This window comes from Coregonus clupeaformis, chromosome 31 (genome assembly GCF_020615455.1).
Source record: "Coregonus clupeaformis isolate EN_2021a chromosome 31, ASM2061545v1, whole genome shotgun sequence".
NCBI classification, from domain to species: Eukaryota; Metazoa; Chordata; class Actinopteri; order Salmoniformes; family Salmonidae; genus Coregonus; species Coregonus clupeaformis.
The window spans coordinates 10,890,670-10,910,573 of NC_059222.1; the positions used below are offsets into that span (position 1 = coordinate 10,890,670).

Consider the following 19,904-nt stretch of genomic DNA (forward strand, 5'->3'; position numbering starts at 1 on the left):
TTAAAATGATAGACTGATCAGTCCTTTGTCAAAATCAGCAGGGGATCAAATACTTTTTTCCCTCACTGTAAGTACTGTCGGTCTAATGTATTAATGAATAATACTAATTTCATATTCCAAAAGAGTATTTAGGACAAGTCAACATTATTTTTTACAAAGTAAATGTCTGAAATGTTACAATATTCAACATTATGTAGTCAATGGTGTTAATAATGATATCACTGAAATAAAAGGACCTGTATGAATCTATAATACAGTTCTCTCTATTAAGTTTTTCACATTTAAGTATTTGATTCTTCTTTCCACATTTTTTCTAGAGCTAAGTTTGAAAACTGTCATTTCAGACATATGATAGAAGCCCCCCTCTTTCTTTCTCTCTTCCACCATCCCCTCTATCTCTCTTCTCCCCCTCTTCTCTCTCAGGGTGTGGCACAGCTAAAGCCCACTGATAAGCTGCAGTCTCTCTGTGCCCCCCTACACTGGGTTCTAGCCAATCTGCATCATGCAGCAGAATTGGACTCAGACTTCACTATCCAGTCAGTGTTATAAATCACTAAACGATACTAAGAGGTTATAAAAGTACAATTGAATGGTTTTGCCTCTTCCCCTGATGACAACACTTTGAGCACTTCTCAATAGCTCTATATGAATGCAATTAAATATTAAAGTCCCTTTTTAACCAGGTTTATATTAGAATAGAGGTAGGCTACAACTTCATAGCCCAGACCTGCTTTCCTTCTGATAGTTAGGGAATGGAAAAAATTGTATTCATATTGACTTTTAGGGCCAGGTATAAGACAATGTACAGAGACAGGTCTACTGTCTAGCCATACTCTACTTCTGAGTGGCGCATGAGAGTAACCAATCACCACTGTGGCGTCTACATTTCTCCCATCTGATTGGCTCATTGGGGACATGGGGGGGGGGGGATTCTCTGAATACTGATATTCCTTCTTCTAGCTTGAATGGCTACAGTTGATTGGTTCCTGGGAAAAGGCGGGTCAGTTGCTCTGGTTGCTGACTGGAGGAAACTCGTTCTCGTCATCCAGACAGACGGGTCCCTCTGTAAACTCATGTTCAGGGATCACATCACCTTTCTCAGCCCCTCCATCCTCTGAGTAGCCTGGGGAGAGGTTTGAGGGAGCGGGGAAGGAAGAAGATGGAAGGAGAGGAGAGATGACAAAAGGTCACGTCACCAGACTAAATCACATAAGGTAAGACATACACACACCATACACACGCGAACCATACACACAACCAAACATACACACAATACCTGAGAGAGTGGTAGAAGAGGGTGGCGTCGAGGGGAGGGCCACAGTGGCAGCGTTTGATGGGCTGGTTGACGGTGGGAGGGATCTTCCATCCTCAAGCTCCTCCTCTTCCTGTTGTTCTTCCTGTGGCTCCTCATCTCCTTCAAATAGTCTGGAGAATACACAAAGAGAGCGTGATCACAAACACCCACACAGAAGCGCATATACAAACATGCTTACGCACTCACCAGGGTTGGGGTCAATTCTATTTAAATTCCAGTCAATTCAGAAAGTAAACCACATTCCAATTGCACATTTTCCTGATTGAAAAGCATTGAAGAGAATTGAAATAGGAATTTCAGTGTACTTTCTGAATTGACTGGAATTTAAATGGAATTGACCCCAACCCTTAGGCTCACACACTTATTCACCTGTGTTTCCTGACCAACACACACTCTCCTCCCTCCTGTGGGTCGATGTTATAGATGTAGATATGTCCATCTGATGATGCCACCAGCAGACGCGGCAGCTTCTGAACCCTGAAAATCATAACAATACATAGGACTGTAAAATAAAGAGTTACCAAACATTGAAACGCACACTGACATACACCATCCCGCCGTGCAGGATTGAAACACACACAAACGTACGTGGCCAAGGCACAGACGTTCTTGAGTCCGAACATATTAAGTCGTACAGTGGCGAAGGCCCGGTCCTGGTGCATCATGTCAGAGACCTGGGAGGGAAGGTAGGTGCTGGCTGCTGTGAACATCTTCCCCACGTACACACCCCACGTAGGAGACTCCTCCTCTCGACTACAGACAGGCAGAAGAGACACAGTCACACACAACAAGTCAATCACACTCCTCTTCCCAACTGACTACAAAGACAACTGTAACACAAAGCATCTTCCACTCCTGACAACTAGCCACTGAGGACCAGAAAGAGCCAAGTTGTAACACAAGCAACACAACAAAATCAAAAGAGAGTAAACAGTGTGTACCTGGGGCTGTGATGTTCCAGTTTGAAGATATGGACCGTCTCTGTGTTGCTGGAGGCACAGAGGAACTGGCCGTCTGTACTAAAGGACAACGAGCTGATACTCACGTACCTGAGACACAAACACACATGGTAAAAGTCATCATCCTCAAGAGACCAAACCTACCCCTACAAAACCTTGTAGTAGTAGACATTCTAAAGCATTGTGTGTCTATCAGCTGTAGTATGGTGTGTGTGTCTGTAGTCTGTCTGTCATAAACTGACCTCTTCATCCCTCTGCGGAACTCAAACAGTCTCTGTCCCTCTGGGATGGTGAACACTCGGATCACTGTACCCTGGAGAGGAGGAGGAGATGGTCAGACACAACTATTGTACACAGAGAAAGGGAGTGACACTGAGTATACAAAACATTAAGAACACCTGCTCTTTCCATGACATAGACTGCCCAGGTGAATGTTAGGATCCCTTATTGATGTTACTTGTTAAATCCACTTCAATCAGTGTAGATGAAGGGGAGGAGACAGGTTAAAGAATGATTTTTAAGCCTTGATACAATTGAGGCATGGATTGTGTATGTGTGCCATTCAGAGGTTGAATTGGCATGACAAAAGTTTTAAGTGCCTTTGAACGGGGTATGGTAGTAGGTGCGAGGTGACCGGTTTGTGTCAAGAACTGCAACGCTGCTGGGTTTTTCACGCTCAACAGTTTCCCGTGTGTATCAAGAATGGTCCACCACCCAAAGGGCATTCAGCCGACTTGACACAACTGTGGGAAGCATTGGAGTCAACATGGGCCAGCCTCCCTGTGGAACACAACTCAATATTAGGAAGGTGTTCCTAATGTTTGGTATACTCAGTGTATATATAGAGAGAGATACAGTAGAAAGACAGGCAGAGACAGGCAGAGAGAGAGAGGGAGGAACAGTCAGACTCACCCTCTCGGAGGCGCTAGCCAGTTTGGTTCCTGACGCATTGAATGTGAGAGCTGCCAGGGGACTGTCATGGGCTGGGATCATCGTCACCGTGCTCTGTGGAACACACAGGTCACACGTCACCTCACACATCAACCTGCGACCACTTCAACAGCTGTGACATGCAATGATTGTACTCCATGTACTCAGAGGTATTAAGGCATTTCAACTACCACTGCAACCACTCTACTAGATAAATGCAAGATGCCATTGGGATCAACATGAATATCCCCTGCGTTGTGCTGTGTAGACTGACTTGAATAGCAGTGGTGGCAGAAGTAATTTGAATATCAGGTCTTACCAGGTTGTTGGCATTGTAGACAATGATCTCTCCGATGGTCTGACTGCCAGGGTACGCCAGGTAGGAGTTACCATGGTTCACAGAGAGGGCACAGAGACCTGACGGGTTGGAGGGTGTGTCTGTGTTTAAAAACGTAGCATAGTTGAGGGTACGCATCGTGTGTGTGTGTGCCTAGGTGTGTATTCAGTACCTGAGGGGTTGTGGGGTGTGTTGAGCAGCGTCTTGAGCAGCTTCATGTCTTTGATGTTGTGGATGTAGACAGACTCCTCCAGACACACCACCAGCCTCTACAGAGGACGGAGAGAGAAACGTTACTGCAGAGCTATAAGGGGGGATAGGTTTGGAATGGGAACTGACCTCAGGATAGGTGAGAGGGATTGGATTGGAATGGGGCCTCAATCTGACCTAGGGATAGGGGTGAGGAGTGGGTTTGGAATGGGGCCTCCGATGGCCATTACCTGTCTGTTGAGCCTGACTGAGAGGATGTTGTTGGAGTAGCTATAGTTGCAGATCTCTGTTCCCCTCTTGAAGTGGTAGACGTTCATACGTCGGGGCATGGAGAGACTGACCACCACCACCAGACTGCTGGAGAACAACCGCTCCACGATGTACACGTCTGGACACTCCGCTGGGAGAGGGAGGGAAGGGTTAAATCACATACAAGTGCTTATATAAAAACACTTTGCATAGAATACACACACACAGGTACACATGTGCATAGATCACACATGCACAGACACGCAAACACATACACACTCACGCAGGCACACATTTCAACACATTCATTTCATAGTAAATATTTTCATAAAACTGCATTGTTGGTTAAGGGCTTGTAAGTATGCATTTCACGGTAAGGTCTACACCTGTCGTATTTGGCGCATGTGACAAATAAAATTGGATTCGGTTTTTTGATTTGATACTCAAACCAAAACATTCATAGGCTGACACTTTCCTCTCACTGTGATATGAAACACTGATAAAATACTTGTAGAATGCATTACTGGGAACAGGCTTATGGTGTAACGCGTTACTCACTACCATTGTTTACATATGTGGGAGAGGGAGGGCTGTGTCAGCTTAGAACAACTTGTTCTCTGGTTAGAGACTACTGTACAACCACGCTAGTTGTCCTGACCACAGCTTACTGGGTGGTTGTTTTGTCCCTGTCCTATGATTGCAGTTTAGCGAACCTCTGCCAGTGTTTAACTGTAGTTACTAGCTACCAGTACACACAGGCTATAAGGAAACTCACTCACCTCCTTCATGGATGCAGTCCATCTTGTCCACCGAGGTGACAGAGAAGAGTCTGTAGCCTGACTTAGTGCCCACTGATAGAGACCTGAGACACACAGAGACCCAACTGTTATTACACATCCAAGATGGCGCCCACTATGTGTATACCCTATATCAGGGTTTCCCAAACTTGGTCCTGCCCCCCACCCCCTCTCCGCTCTATATCAGGAATGGGCAGCCGGGGTCTCAACTTACTGTTGAGAGTTAGAATAATAGAATACCCAAGGTGCAATTTTGAAATGTGGTTGTGCATCAGCAGTCACTCAATTAGCCCATGTCAGCAAAAAAAATTTGGATTGGTAAATTAGTCTATCAGCCAGGTATCTAAACTCGTAGTAAGCATAGTCGAACCGGGGTGGGGCCCATTGATCATCAGTTATCATATTAAAAACTGCAAACATTTGCCTCCACCCTATGGCAAAATGTGTAGAATTGCAGGAAATGTGTTATAAAATCGCTAAATCTTATCTCCGCCCCATGGCAAAATGTGTAGAATTGCAGAAAATGAACTTTTTCTGTTTACTGTCATGAGAGGGGCCGGGGGAGGGGGAGTATGGATTTGGGTACGCAGACCCACGAGCCACTGCGGCCCCTCATGATGAGTTCCATTTTTTTGTGGCCCCCACCCCCATCAAAGTTGCCCATTCCTGCTCTATAACCGCCATAACGGTTTCATCATAATCCCCTCTCAAGGTTTGCTTGAAGGTGACATTTTGATGATATGATATAACAAATATATAGATGTTAACTTGTTGTGCCATAATCTAAGTACTCATCTACCATAGGGGTCTTAAGCAACGGAAATTAATGCACATAAACAGAAAAACCATACAATAAAAAACAATGAGATTCCACAATGTTTATGAGCGGAAAGGCTGATTGGACCAAGGCTGAGGATGTTGTTTCTAAGGACAGTCATACACACACTCAGCTGACCAGGAAGTGTAGGGAATACATGCAATGCCTCACTACCCAGTGAGCTATATATAGCAGTCATGGGGAAATTAAGGATACACAGTGTGCTGTATGACCAACACAGCAAGAGTTGAATCAGGTCATGTATTTATTTATTTGGATCCCCATTCGCTGTTGCGAAAAGATGTGATCACCCTAAGCACTTCAAACAGCACTGATATTCAAGCACACTATCTATGGGCATATACAGAGATACTGTGTAGAGAAAAGGAGGGGCAGGCCTCTGTCAACAGATGGAGTAGGATGATATAGGATGATATTCATTCTAGAATAGACACTGATTTAAGATCAGTTTAATGTTTTCCCCCCTTATGGTTTAGGTTACGCTATGGGGAGGGTGAGCTGATCCTAGATCTGTGCCTGAGGGCAACCTCTACCCAGAGTTGATCAGGTGTGTGGTTCAGTGGGATATAGGCCTTGCCCAGCCAGGCAACATATAGCCTAACTGCTGAGGATGACTGAAAATGGGAGAGAGTTAATGTCAAGTGTTTGACCACCTGGATTGTTTATGACCCCAGACCCCAGCTATGCAGCTGTTATTACACCTGTAATCAACCTGTAGATCAACAGTGTCTGAATGCTCCTCTATCACTCACACTCACTCATGTTGCCATAATCCAATACATCCAACCGCCCCATGCATGCAGTGGTGATAGCCTAAGTATTTGACAGTTCCAAAACTCATTGCATGAGTCATCATCTGAGACAAATACCAGACTTGCACAATACACACTAAAAAATGAGGGTTCCTCAAGTGTTCTTTCGGAAGGGTGATGGTTCTATGTGGTACCATACTGACCCAAAGAACCCTTTGAGCCCTTCAATGGCTATTTGCAGTTCAAAAAAATTGTATTTCCTTTTTTTGTGATAATTAAAATGTAGGGGTGGCGGCTCATTAGAATATTTTGGGGCATGGTTTGCTCACAGCTCTTTTTGTGCAACTGTGATTGAGTGTCATTCCAGTTGATCTAATCTGTTGTGTTATGCTATCATATGTTATACAGTATATGACTGTGGCCAGTGACTGTGTTTTGTGAACAGTTGACTAAGTCAGTAGTTCTCAATTCTCTCCCCCTGGGACCCCCAGCTGTTCCAGAGCTAGCACACCTGATTCAACTTGTTAATAAACACAATAATAGACAGGCTGGAGATGTAGCCTATAGCCTATGTTCGAAGCGTATGCATATTAGCCCATAATTAATCAACTCAATGTTAGGCTTCATACTGCAGTGAATAAGTCAAGTCAATTTACACAGTGAAATAAATGAAAGTGTATCATAGGTAGCCTACACTATTTGCGCTCCAGATGCTGCGCTGAGTGCGCTCCAATCCCCGCGTTTGCAGTTCGAAAAGCTACCCTCCTGTTTCAGTTTATTAGGGACAATACGTTTATCCTACCTAGGCTACAACAAAACAACGTAATGAAGAATGTTATTGTTTTAAAGAGAGTATAAAACTCTAAGATGTAAACTGCAGTGAATAGCCTGTGTTGTTTGAGTAACCGCTCAAAAGCCTGGCGTTATGAATGCATGTCCATTTCGAAACAACTGCATCTAGCCTGCCTGATTGGGCAACCATTTGGATCAGTAATGCTTTTTTTCTCCAAGGTCACATTAACAGGGCAGTAATATCACAGATAGAACAATCGTTGGTAATATATATATTTTTAATTACGTTTCAGCTAACCGAAACATGCTAATGCAGGGATTTCTAGTGGCGCACATATCAATTATGATAATGCGCGAGCGTGGAGGAAGTTGTATCCATAGTTTCAGCGTTTGGCTTCCGTGTTTTAAAAGCGTTCGAAAATGAGGTGGATAGGTTACAAGCCTAATAACCCTTATTTGGCACTATATAGAACCATTCGTTTTTAGTGTGTAGTCTGCTGACCAGTATCTCTACTGTAGGTCAAATCTAGCTTGGATACTTTTCTCTCATCTATAGGCCTTCGTAGTGTGGTGGCCTACTAAACTAGTAACCTATATTTTAGGAACTGTGTTAAAGAGACACCATTGGATTAACAGTGATAAACAAAATGCACAAGTGGGTGAGGTTGGAAGAAACAATTCACACACTAACATATTTCTGCTACAGACCAGCATAAAGACCATATTATAGCTGGAAGCATAAGGATTTACTGCGGCCCTAGATTATGCAAGAAGAATCTATCTAGCAGTACAACAAGGAGAATCCGCTAGATTACGTGGTGTCCTGGTTGAACGATGCGCTGATCAAGTCTTGAGGCCCTCCCGGACCGTCGGATGTCTCCCGGTCCTCCATCTCGTCCAAGGTTATTCTCCTGCTCCACTGCCCTAGTTAGGAGGCATGGGTTCTGATCGATCACTCCGAAACCCAGCTCCTCTACACACGTATGCGCTAGAGATTAGTTAATACAATGTAATAAATGCTAAACAAATTAGAAACAGCTGGCTTGAATCCTGAAAATATAATTCGCTGTTGTTGTTTTTTACTTTTAGAGGAAGGCGCTTGTATTGTTCTGTTTTTAACCCTAACTTCAAGAGTTAACATGAGACAGACAAACAAAACAAAACCCGATGAGGGCTGTATGCGTGACTTTTGCCTCATTTTCTATTGGCTGGTAAGAACATTGGGGGGTTACCTCTGCACCACTCAGACTGGCCGACCTTTTCAAAACCTGTATCTGATTGGTTTACAAGAAAACAGTCCAGAGAGCACCGCCCATTTTAAATTAAACGATTGCGATTGGTTCACTTTACCTTCATTCGGGCACGAGGAATTGTTTTGATTGTTTTGATTGGTTGGAGTGTTTGAGGCTGCGCCAAATGGATGGACCCATCAAGTGTTTTGCTGACGGCATCTTTGCCACATCTCTTTGTGAAGCTTTGCAGAGTTTGCGTAAAAGCAATGCATACAGATGTAGGATCTTACTTCATTTGATCACTCTTTTGTTGGTGAGAATATTCCTGCAAAGCAGGAAATGCAAACTTGTAGTGTATTTGAGTTTTAAAAAGGCTTCTAAAGTTTGTAATTTCAGACTTGATTTGCCTTAACGAAAACTGTATCACCCCCTACAAAAATGTCCTTTAATTATAATCCACATAATAATTCACATTTCCTGTTGCTGCAGGATTATTTTACTACTGTAGCAAACTGGCTCAAATTAAGATCCTATATCTGCACAACAATGTATTTTACATATTTCTTGCCTGATCAGTCATTAAGCGTAATCTAATCCAATGGCACTGCGATCTGCCATCTATTGTTTATAATAAAGTTAAACTGCTGAAGCACAGTGTGCAGAAAATTAATCTTCCTAAAACAACAAACTCCTCCCAAAATATTCCTACATTTAGTATTCTTTGAATAAATGCCGCTCCACCGTTCATGGGAAATGAATATAAGGCTATCAGGTCCTTATATCTGCAATCGATTTCCCATTGACGTCATGATTTCCATGCGTTCCCCTTTAATGTTGCCAAGGGTTACGGCTCACATGTCAGAACGAGGCAAATTGACGTCAATGACGGCTCGTGATTGGTTCTAAACCCATATCCGGTGGGGCAGCGGTCCAAGGATTTGGAAAAATCGAAGGGAGATATTTGGTACGCTGGTGGAAATAACATCCAAAACCGAATTAGTGTCGAAGAGCTCGGTAAGAATTTGCGGATTCTTGTAAGTATTGCGCCACATTGTTTGAAATGTATGCCCTTGCGATTTCGGGATAGGTAGCCTCCGCCTGGTATTTGTTTATGATAGAGCTCAAGATGGCGTCATTGGCAAGACTGTCCAGAACAGAAGTATCTCTGGACTGGCTTTGCAGGCCAAAATGCCAACTAGCTAGCTAACTAGCTAGTTGATAGATTTGATATCCAACAATACAGTTTTAGCAAGCTAGCTTGGTCATGATTATGTTTATTTAAGTTAGCTAAGGTACCAGTAAACTGCGATCAACCCAGCGATCTGATGCGTACTAACTCTAGTAACGTTAGCTAGCGTACAGTCAGTATTATAGCCTAGGCCAGTTAGGTCTTGGTTGCTGTCATCCGTTATGCTCCTAACTAGTGTTGTATCTTTAATAGCTATACTATCATAGTTAGCAATCTAGCATTGATGCTACCGATGTACCTTGTTTTCCATCATGTTTGTTGGTAGCCAACCATAGTTTTGCCTTCTAATTTACCCGTCGAAGTTGTAACGTTACTGCTCCAATCAACGTTTTGAAAGCAAGGTCATTTTGAATGTTGTTGTTTTTTGGTGGGGGATCTGTCATATTATTCCAGGAGACAGTTCATGGGCAGTATTGAAAACACCAGAGAAATAAGCATCGCTAGATAGCAGGACATTGAAGAACTGTGTGAAATCCTAATCAGCAGTAGCTCGGCTAATTATTTATTTTATTGATACTTGATGTAAATGGTTGTTTCTATCATTTGCCTCTTCATGATCTGTACTTAGTGTACAATGCAACCCTTTGTTGGTGTACCTAACGTTACCAATGCACTAGATCCCCTCTTTCGTAGTAAAGCAGCATGTCATACTTGCTATCTGGCTCAATTTTTTTATCAAGATTATAAAGATAAATCTACTTTGACAGATTAGTAAAGACATGGTCCTATTTAAATGGCATATGATATACAGTAATCCTGACCTCTGCATGATGAAACTGATAAGAAATGTAACTTTTGTTTCCATCAAACAAGGATACCGTTTTTGTTGTTTAGGCCCATCTGTTTACCACCACTTAAAACTTAATCACATCATATGATCAAGTTACCCTCAAGCATCCCTAAAATGCCTATCTCTTTTTCTTTCTGTCTCACTCTCTCAACCTTCCTTTAATCTCTTCCAATTAGTCCCTCCCTCCCTTTCTCCCTCTCCCTCTCTTGCATTTACATTTTAGGCAGTTATCAGATGTTATACGACTGTAACAACCACATTAGAATAACATTTTAACCCTTTCCAAAAAAATAGCGTAATAGAAGCAACAATCCATGTTGTCTCTCGCAATCTCTAGTTTAGAGGCCAGAATTCGACAGTTCACCAGTTGGTAGCGGAGCAGTAGCGCGTCTTCAATCGTGATGGCGTCGGGCAGTACGAGCAGCGAGGAGGAGAGGAGTCTGAGGGAGTGTGAGCTGTACGTGCAGAAACACAACATCCAGCAGCTGCTGAAGGACTGCATCGTCCAGTTGTGTACCTCCAGGCCTGACAGACCCATGGCCTTTCTCAGAGAGTACTTCGAGAGGCTGGAGAAGGTGAGTCTGGGTGGGTAGGGTGGCGAGTGTGTGTGTGTGTGCGCACATCCAGCTGTGTGCCTCCAGGCCCTTCCATGAAACTCGTTTTATAATTGTAGTGCCTTTATATTGTAAAGTGTTGCCCTGGCAGCTGATTGGCTGTGTGTGACCTCTGACCTGTGACCCATGCAGGAGGAGGCCAAGCAGATCCTGAACCAGCAGAAGGCCAGCAGCCGTTCTGACTCCCGGGATGAGGAGGTGTCTCCTCCCATGAACCCTGTTGTTAAGGGTCGCCGGCGGAGAGGAGCCATCAGCGCTGAGGTCTACACAGAGGAGGATGCTGCATCCTATGTCAGAAAGGTGAGGATACACACACACACTCATATCAACATACTGTACGCGCACACACACACACACACATAACTTGCCACATAAAAATAAACTTACATCATGGCTCTAGTAAAACAACAAAGCATCAGACAAAACGCAGTCACTTAGACTAGCCCACAAAACAATGTTCTCTACTTAGTCATATCTATGGGCTGGCTGGAGATATTGTGAATACCTAGTATGATTTGCTTAATCATGGATGCTTTTTGTTTTCAAGGTCATTCCTAAATCATGGGTGCTTTTTGTTTTCAAGGTCATTCCTAAAGACTACAAAACAATGGCTGCCCTGGCTAAAGCTATCGAAAAGAATGTGCTTTTCTCTCACTTGGATGACAACGAGAGGAGGTATGTTGTTAACAGGCTTTGTTGTTAATGTTATTTGATTTGTCTGTAAAGATTGGTTGTCAATGTGAGTTTAGATCAATCCCACTGATTATGCCACAAACTCTTTATTCACAGCGACATCTTTGACGCCATGTTTTCAGTTACCTACATCGCTGGAGAGACTGTTATTATGCAAGGTACAGTAGGCTCTCATTTTCATTTAGATTCAGTGGAAATTCAAGTAGACCTGAAGTGTATTTTTATTCCAGAGAAAAGATTAACAATGTCTTCTCTCTCAGGTGATGAGGGGGATAATTTCTACGTCATCGACCAAGGAGAGACGGATGTAAGTCTCTTTTGATGTATTTTAGGAACCAACAACACTCTTTTTGCACAATGACTCTCGTGTTAACACACAAACACACACAACCGTTCCCATTTTAAAGAAAACAGGCCCCCAAGTTGAAAGCGTGTCTTGTTTTTTTTCTCCTGAATATGACAGGCTTATTTTTGAAACTCTCTTTTTAGACCGTTCTGTATTCTTTTTTTGTCATATGTTACTTGGCTATTCAGATCCCTATTATCTGCTACCTTAGCAATGCCTACTCTCATAGATGTAGCATTCTAATTATATGTCTACGCCTCATTATTTCGATATAATACAAGAAAGCACATAGGCAGTAAACAACATCTAATAGAGACAGTAACACACTCACCTTAACTAATCTTAATGTCTAAATACCCCTCTCCCCCTTTCTGCCAGGTGTATGTGAACAATGAGTGGGTGACCAGTATCGGGGAGGGGGGCAGCTTCGGCGAGTTGGCCCTGATCTACGGGACCCCCAGGGCTGCCACCGTCCGAGCCAAGAGCAACGTCAAACTGTGGGGCATCGACAGAGACAGCTACAGGAGGATACTCATGGTGAGCCTCCCCCTACTCTGCTCTGACACTTCACCTGACTGACATGATTTATTGATTTACTTTTGGCGTGATTAACGATGAGTAGGGACAGGTGGAACTGCTACGATTTTTATAACTGCTGGATTTTACGAATTGAATATACAGACAACTACAAAAGGTGAGCCCTATGACCAGTTTATGCATGATGTTTGAAGGCTTACAACAATTGTCAGAATAAACATTAGGACTTGTTGTTATTCTTTACAGGGCAGCACTTTGAGGAAGAGGAAGATGTACGAGGAGTTCCTCAGCAAAGTCTCCATCTTAGGTAAGGCTCACTGTTTCTTCTGCTCTTTGACATTTCCCCTGTAATAATAATAATAATAGTAATTATAGCCAGGGCCCAAACAAATTGGTCCACCAGCCACTGTGGCAGGTACAGTGCATTCAGACCCCTTGACATTTTCCACATTGTGTTATGTTACAGCCTTATTCCAAAATTGATTAAATAAAAAATGTTCCTCATCAATCTACCCACAATACCACATAATAACAAAGCGAAAACCGTTTTTTAGAAATGTTTGCAAATTTATTAAAAATAAAAAACAAAAATACCTTATTTACATAAGTATTCAGACCCTTTACTATGAGACTCGAAATTGAGCTCAGGTGCATCCCGTTTCCATTTATCATCCTTGAGATGTTTCTACAACTTGATTGGAGTCCACCTGTAGTAAATTCAATTGATTGGACAGGATTTGGAAAGGCACACACCTGTCTATATAAGGTCCCACAGTTGACAGTGCATGTCAGAGCAAAAACCAAGCCATGAGGTCAAAGGAATTGTCCGTAGAGCTCCGGGACAGGATTGTGTCGAGGCACAGATCTGGGGAAGGGTACCAAAACATTTCTGCAGCATTGAAGTTCCCCAAGAACACATTGGCCTCCATCATTCTTAAATGGAAGAAGTTTGGAACCACCAAGACTCTTCCTTGAGCTGGCCACCCGGCCAAACTGAGCAATCAGGGGAGAAGGGCCTTGTTCAGGGAGGTGACCAAGAACCCGATGGTCACTCTGACAGAGCTCCAGAGTTCCTCTGTGGCGATGAGAGAACCTTCCAGAAACCCAACCATCTTTACAGCACTCACCAATCAGGCCTTTATGGTAGAGTGGCCAGACGGAAGCCACTTCTCAGTAAAAGGCACATGACAGCCCGCTTGGAGTTTGCCAAAAGGCACCTAAAGGACTTTCAGACCATGAGAAACAACATTCTCTGGTCTGATGAAACCAAGATTGAACTCTTTGGCCTGAATGCCAAGCGGCACATCTGGAGGAAACCTGGCACCATCCCTACGGTGAAGGTTGGTGGTGGCAGCATCATGCTGTGGGGATGTTTTTCAGCGGCAGGGACTGGGAGACTAGTCAGGATCGAGGGAAGGATAAATGGATCAAAGTACAGAGAGATCCTTGATGAAAACCTGCTCCAGAGCGCTCAGGACCTCAGACTGGGGTGAAGGTTCACCTTCCAACAGGACAACGACTCTAAGCACACAGCCAAGAGTAGCTTCGGGACAAGTCTCTGAATGTTCTTGAGTGGCCCAGCCAGAGACCGGATTTGAACCCGATCTAACATCTCTGGGGAGACCTGAAAATAGCTGTGCAGCGACACTCCCCATCCAACCTGACAGAGCATGAGAGGATCTGCAGAGAACAATGGGAGAAACTCCCCAAATACAGGTGTGCCAAGCTTGTAGTGTCATACCCAAGAAGACTCAAGGCTGTAATCACTGCCAAAGGTGCTTCAACAAAGTACTGAGTAAAGAGTCTGAATACTTATGTAAATGTCATTTTTATATTTAATAAATGTGCAACATTTTCTAAAAAGCTGTTTTTGCTTTGTCATTTTGGGGTATTGTGTGTAGATTGATGAGGGGAAAATAAACAATTTCATCAATTTTAGAATAAGGCTGTAACGTAACAAAATGTGGAAAAATTCAAGGAGTCTAAATACTTTCCGAACGCACTGTATATTTAACAAATCTACCATTCACTCAGATTTTTTACCAGCCAATATATTTTTATTCTGCTAAAGTTACACCAACAAAACACAAAAAAACAGATGAGCATGCTTTGTAATGTTTCTAAAACAATAAATGTATTACTAGTAAGAAGAAATGTGGTATATTGTTTCATTAGTCTTTTAACTAATACTTTAGATGAGACATAAATGTTCACGGGCAGGACGTTACTGTGGTAATGCAACTGGAGTCATGTTTGTGCCTGTGAGATTGAGTCAGACTAGTAGAAGCGTTATCTTCTCTTCCCTAGCAGTTGAAACTCAAACATTGAAAAACAACCCAGCTTGTGAACAAAACAATGTAAATAGCCAAGAAACACAAGGACAAAGTCTCACTTTTACATTTACATTTAAGTCATTTAGCAGACGCTCTTATCCAGAGCAACTTACAAATTGGTGCATTCAACTTAGGATATCAAGTGGGACAACCACCACTGGGGGAGGGGGGTTGTAGAAGGATTACTGTTAGACTATTCCAGGTATTCCTTAAAGAGGTAGGGTTTCAAGTGTCTCCGGAAGGTGGTCAGTGACTCCACTGTCCTGGCGTCATGGTGGAGCTTGTTCCACCATTGGGGTGCCAGAGCAGCGAATAGCTTTGACTGGGCTGAGCGGGAACTGTGCTTCCGTAGAGGTAGGGGGGCTAGCAGGCCAGAGGTGGATGAACGTAGTGCCCTCGTTTGGGTGTAGGGTCTGATCAGAGCCTGAAGGTAAGGAGGTGCCGTTCCCCTCACAGCTCTGTAGGCAAGCACCATGGTTTTGTAGTAGATGCGAGCTTCAACTGGAAGCCATTGGAGTGTGCGGTGGAGCGGGTGACATGAGAGAACTTGGGAAGGTTGAACACCAGACAGGCTGCAGCGTTCTGAATAAGTTGTAGGGGTTTAATGGCACAGTGATGAACCGTCACTTCGGTAGACTTTAGTTTCAAATAAATTAGACCAACTTTTATGCCAGTGCGCAGCGCTTCTAAAAATGAATCTTTCACTCAGCTCTACACGTGTGTACAGCCCCCTGCCAGGCAGTGTTGCAGAGCGAGGAATATAAGATTCGTAGTTCTTTTGACTTTTTGCAATTATTTTACCGGCTATGAAACAAAACGGCAGAAATACTTTGAAAACAGCTACTGTAGCATTTATTTTACAGTAAATGTGATCAAACTTGACTATTTTTATTCACAAATGCAAGTGAAATGCTCGCATTGTGGAGCCCTGACCACCCGCCAATGTGGCTAGTGAAATAGACATCTTACCCGCCAATGCCAAAATCTACCTGCAGGTGGCGGGTGTTGATTTTAGGCTCTGAATATAGCCACTTGCATACAGTGGTTTCAAGATGCGTTAACAACTCTTCGTCCACCACCTAGGTGTACTGTACATTGTATGGTTTCGTTTTGGTTCTGTATTGTGATGTCACTTACGTCCCTGTCTTGTGATTCCACCCCCTTAGAGTCTCTGGACAAATGGGAGCGTCTGACAGTGGCTGATTCTCTGGAGCCAGTGCAGTTTGATGACGGACAGAAGATTGTGGTGCAGGGAGAACCTGGCGATGAGTTCTTCATCATACTGGAGGTATGTACATCACATTATGGTTTCACTCTGTTTAAAAAAAAAAAAAAAATTAAAAAAAAAACTCACCCTACTGAACAGCACCCTGATGTTGGTGTTCTGTTCTTTGTTCTGTAGGGTTCTGCAGCTGTATTGCAGCGTCGCTCTGAGAATGAGGAGTTTGTGGAGGTTGGGAGATTACAACCGTCTGACTACTTTGGTAAGAAGAACCTCCTCAGGCTTCAACTCTCCCTCTCTTCTCATCAACTTTTTGTTTCTTTATTCATTTGTTTGTGTATGCAGTATATAAGCCTGAATCTCACATTTTAAGGTGATATGATAAGAAAAGCACACAGCTCTAACCTGATTTGTGAAGCCTCTTACATATTTGGATGTTATATTAGCAGAAATGAACCAGATTTGGGAAGCCTGTTTTGTATTGACCATGTATGCCGTTCCTCCAGGTGAAATTGCCCTGCTGATGAACCGACCCCGTGCTGCCACTGTGGTCGCCCGCGGTCCTCTGAAGTGTGTGAAGCTGGACAGACCACGGTTCGAACGCGTCCTAGGACCCTGCTCAGACATTCTCAAACGCAACATCCAACAGTACAACAGCTTTGTTTCACTGTCTGTCTGAGGGGTTTCCCCATCCCCTGTACCCCCTAATCTCCTATGTAACCCCATAACATCCCCCTCTTCTTTTAGACACACAAATGCAATTTTGCTTTAATGTCAATTAATTTGATCTTCCGTTTGCTTTTGCTATTTTTTTTACCCATCACCTAGCCATCCTAGTCACCCATACGGGCACAGTTATGTTACATGTACCAGCTTCATACAGTATGCTTTCACTGCATTCACTGAAAAAAAAATAAAAAAATTGTAAACTCTAATTTTAAACACGATCAGTGATTAGTAGGGGATTGGCCGAGGTTAGGACAGGCCAATGATAAGATGGGACAATCAGACATGGTGAAGTAAGCATCCATGATGAATATTGGGTAGATATTTTGGTTCCATATAAAAGTGTGAAGGTTGGCAATCTCACAAAATTATCTAATTTTTACTTTCAGAATTAGAAGAATGCTGGAAGCATAAGGATTGCATCTAATTTCTTATGTAGCTTTCATGTTATGATCGTCTGGTTATCCTCCATTGCTACATTTAATCGATTTTTTTTTACATTTCTCCTATTGTTTCCATTGATTGATCCATCAATCTAATTTACTATTGTTTTATCTTGTTTGAGAGCGTTTGTACAACTTAATGCAAACAGAAGGTTTTCTGTTGTACAGCTACCAAACTAGTGCCAAATGTTGATAATTGTTTTCACAACTCAGAACCCATAGAAGATTCTTATTCTATAGTCCGAAGAAGTGGAACTCAAAACAGGAGGTATCTATCACCATGTTAACACTCACCTCTGATTCATTGGTACATTATTGGCTACAATGGGGGAAAAACATGGAGTATTAGTGTATTTCAGTATTCATTATTTTTCAGTAGACACCAAATAATTTCATCACTATACTTTTTTAAACAGAATGATTATTATTATATAGTTATTCAATTATTATCAAAGGTATTGTAATCGTTATTGACTGAACGAACTAATGTTACGGCTATGGTTTGGAGTGATGGTAAACTTAAGTACGTTTTAAATGTCTTTTTGTAAATGCTTATTTTTCCATAAATTCTATTTTAGGTGTTCAGTGCCACAGCGTAAATAAATGCTTATTCTTGTCAACTGACAAAACAGTATGTAGTTGTGTTGTGAAAAATGTCATGGGTTAACCTTTTAAAAGTAGACGAAAGGGCTTTAAAATAATTAGCATTTTAAGTCTCCAAATTGAAGATTGTTTTATGGGTTTAAGACTTAATTATTTCTGTATTTCAGCGCTGAAGTTAAAAAGCGTCAGAAAGAAAGAATCCCGATGACTGGTGATTCAGACATCAGATTCAATTGTCTTGAGTTTTAAGATTATATATTTATTTTAAAGCGGCTTCGCTGTTAAAGCTTTGTGAGAATTATTTGAATGTGTTTTTTGAAACAATCTGTGATCTACTCTATGCTTACCTACAGCATAATGTAAAGTGATGAGATGATGTGAATGAAAGAGTATTCCCTTTGTTGGTCAAATAACAGTCAAACAGCTGGTCATTTACTACCAGCTTCACCCCTAGAATCTTAAGAATGCAATGTAATTCTGACAAATGTGTTTATCATTTTTTTTCTACAAACTCCAGCAAAAATCTATAGTCTCAAGGTTGTATTCCTGTGCATTCCTGCCTCACAGCTTGCCCCTCACCCCTTTCTTACAGAAAGGACCGTTACATACGGTAATGCTATTATCCCTTTCTGAGGTATTCTCTTTGTTTAGGCTCTGTCATGTTTCCAATCTTAATCTTGTGTACTAAACAGTATGGCTGGCTGGATGGATGGATTGACTTGTGTAACCATTTGTTTGTATGTCCAAAACCAATCAACATGATCCTGAGTCGATGGCAGTGTTGCCAACTTGGTCCAAAACTTTTGTAGTGCTTTCAGATTCAGTTGATGTTATGGAATATTGCAGTTGTCTATTTGCTGACAGTTCAAACTCGCACCAATTATTTGCTTGTGTTTCTTCTGTCACATAGCAATCACATAGAAGTACTGATGTGGTGAAACACACCACCACAAGATTACTACTAACTAGTAGGCACACTGCAATCGACCCAGTTTGCCTTAGCTTATGTAACCTGGGCATAGACACTCCTTTTAGCCCGACCTTCAGCAAGTTTGCGCGGCCTGCAGCAGGCTCTGAGAGCTGCAGGTCATCTGAGGACCATTCTTTTTCTATTCTACCCAATGCCTGTACTCGGTTTGACTTCCTGTATGTGCAAAGACATTTATCCTTTTGGTATAGATTGTTCCAGATGGCAGTTTAAGCAATAAAAAAGTAAAATCACGGACTGAGTCCTGTAAGTCTTTACTCATTGGTTGTCTGAAGATGTACATACTATAATAATGAATGAATAGTCCTAACTCTGGAGGGCAGTGTAGTACCTCTTAATATTCTTCAGTGGTTTCCTTTACTCACTACACCCACATTGATCTGAGAGAACAGGACAGGTGAAGGCAAATCCCCAGGAGGGCCTCTTGACATTCTGTTTTATTGGTTCAGTGCATATGAAGGAAAGAGATGAGAAAAGGACGCACCTTAAGCCTATTGATATGCACCCCATTGATGGTGGTCGCTGAAATGGGATGTTTAACTTTCGGTGGATGAAAGAAAGCGACCCACTTCATTGGAGAGCTCATAAAGTTAGTAAACCCAGAACCCACTCCTGCATGCATTTAAGATCAGTCACTGTTGCACAACCAATAAATGTTCTGAGCGTTTTTGCTGCTGACACCTTATAAAACAGGTTCCCTCCAGCAGTGTTGGACAGAAGCCAAACTTCATTTGGTGTGATTTCACTTACTCAGACTCTTTAAAATAGCTGTGGTTATTCTCCCTCTCTTCTAAAACATCAGGATACATTGGATTTGTAGTCAGGACAACAATGAGAACAGCTCAGAGCAAAAGGTCCAGACATGTTGAGATGAAATGACATCAAACAGAACGTTGTTTGAAGACAATGCTTTGTTTCAGACTAGTTAGAACAAAGTATAAGCTGGTGG

At 42.5% G+C, this 19,904-nt stretch overlaps 2 protein-coding genes across 3 annotated transcripts; one reads left to right on the top strand and one right to left on the bottom strand.

Annotated features, from left to right (window-relative positions):
• LOC121547542 (WD repeat domain phosphoinositide-interacting protein 1) lies at positions 1-8,356 on the bottom strand. The gene is made up of 12 exons (XM_041858877.2): positions 7,995-8,356; positions 4,780-4,862; positions 3,982-4,151; positions 3,714-3,810; positions 3,524-3,621; positions 3,187-3,279; positions 2,517-2,587; positions 2,257-2,364; positions 1,904-2,068; positions 1,685-1,792; positions 1,277-1,425; positions 1-1,123 (listed from the first exon to the last, which is right to left on the bottom strand). The coding sequence occupies exons 1-12, from the start codon at positions 8,069-8,071 to the stop codon at positions 1,002-1,004; spliced, it is 1,341 nt and encodes a 446-aa protein (XP_041714811.1). The 5' UTR covers positions 8,072-8,356; the 3' UTR covers positions 1-1,001.
• Positions 8,357-9,309: 953 nt separating this feature from the next.
• On the top strand, positions 9,310-19,189 carry LOC121547545 (cAMP-dependent protein kinase type I-alpha regulatory subunit-like). 2 transcript variants are annotated; one of them, XM_045209782.1, is made up of 11 exons: positions 9,310-9,445; positions 10,788-11,025; positions 11,197-11,364; positions 11,648-11,739; positions 11,854-11,915; positions 12,018-12,064; positions 12,482-12,640; positions 12,887-12,947; positions 16,140-16,261; positions 16,376-16,457; positions 16,702-19,189. In XM_045209782.1, the coding sequence occupies exons 2-11, from the start codon at positions 10,852-10,854 to the stop codon at positions 16,872-16,874; spliced, it is 1,140 nt and encodes a 379-aa protein (XP_045065717.1). In that variant the 5' UTR covers positions 9,310-9,445; positions 10,788-10,851; the 3' UTR covers positions 16,875-19,189. The 2 variants fall into 2 exon arrangements, with proteins under 2 accessions (XP_045065717.1, XP_045065718.1); XM_045209783.1 differs by having other exon boundaries at positions 9,321-9,425.
• Positions 19,190-19,904: the final 715 nt, after the last annotated feature.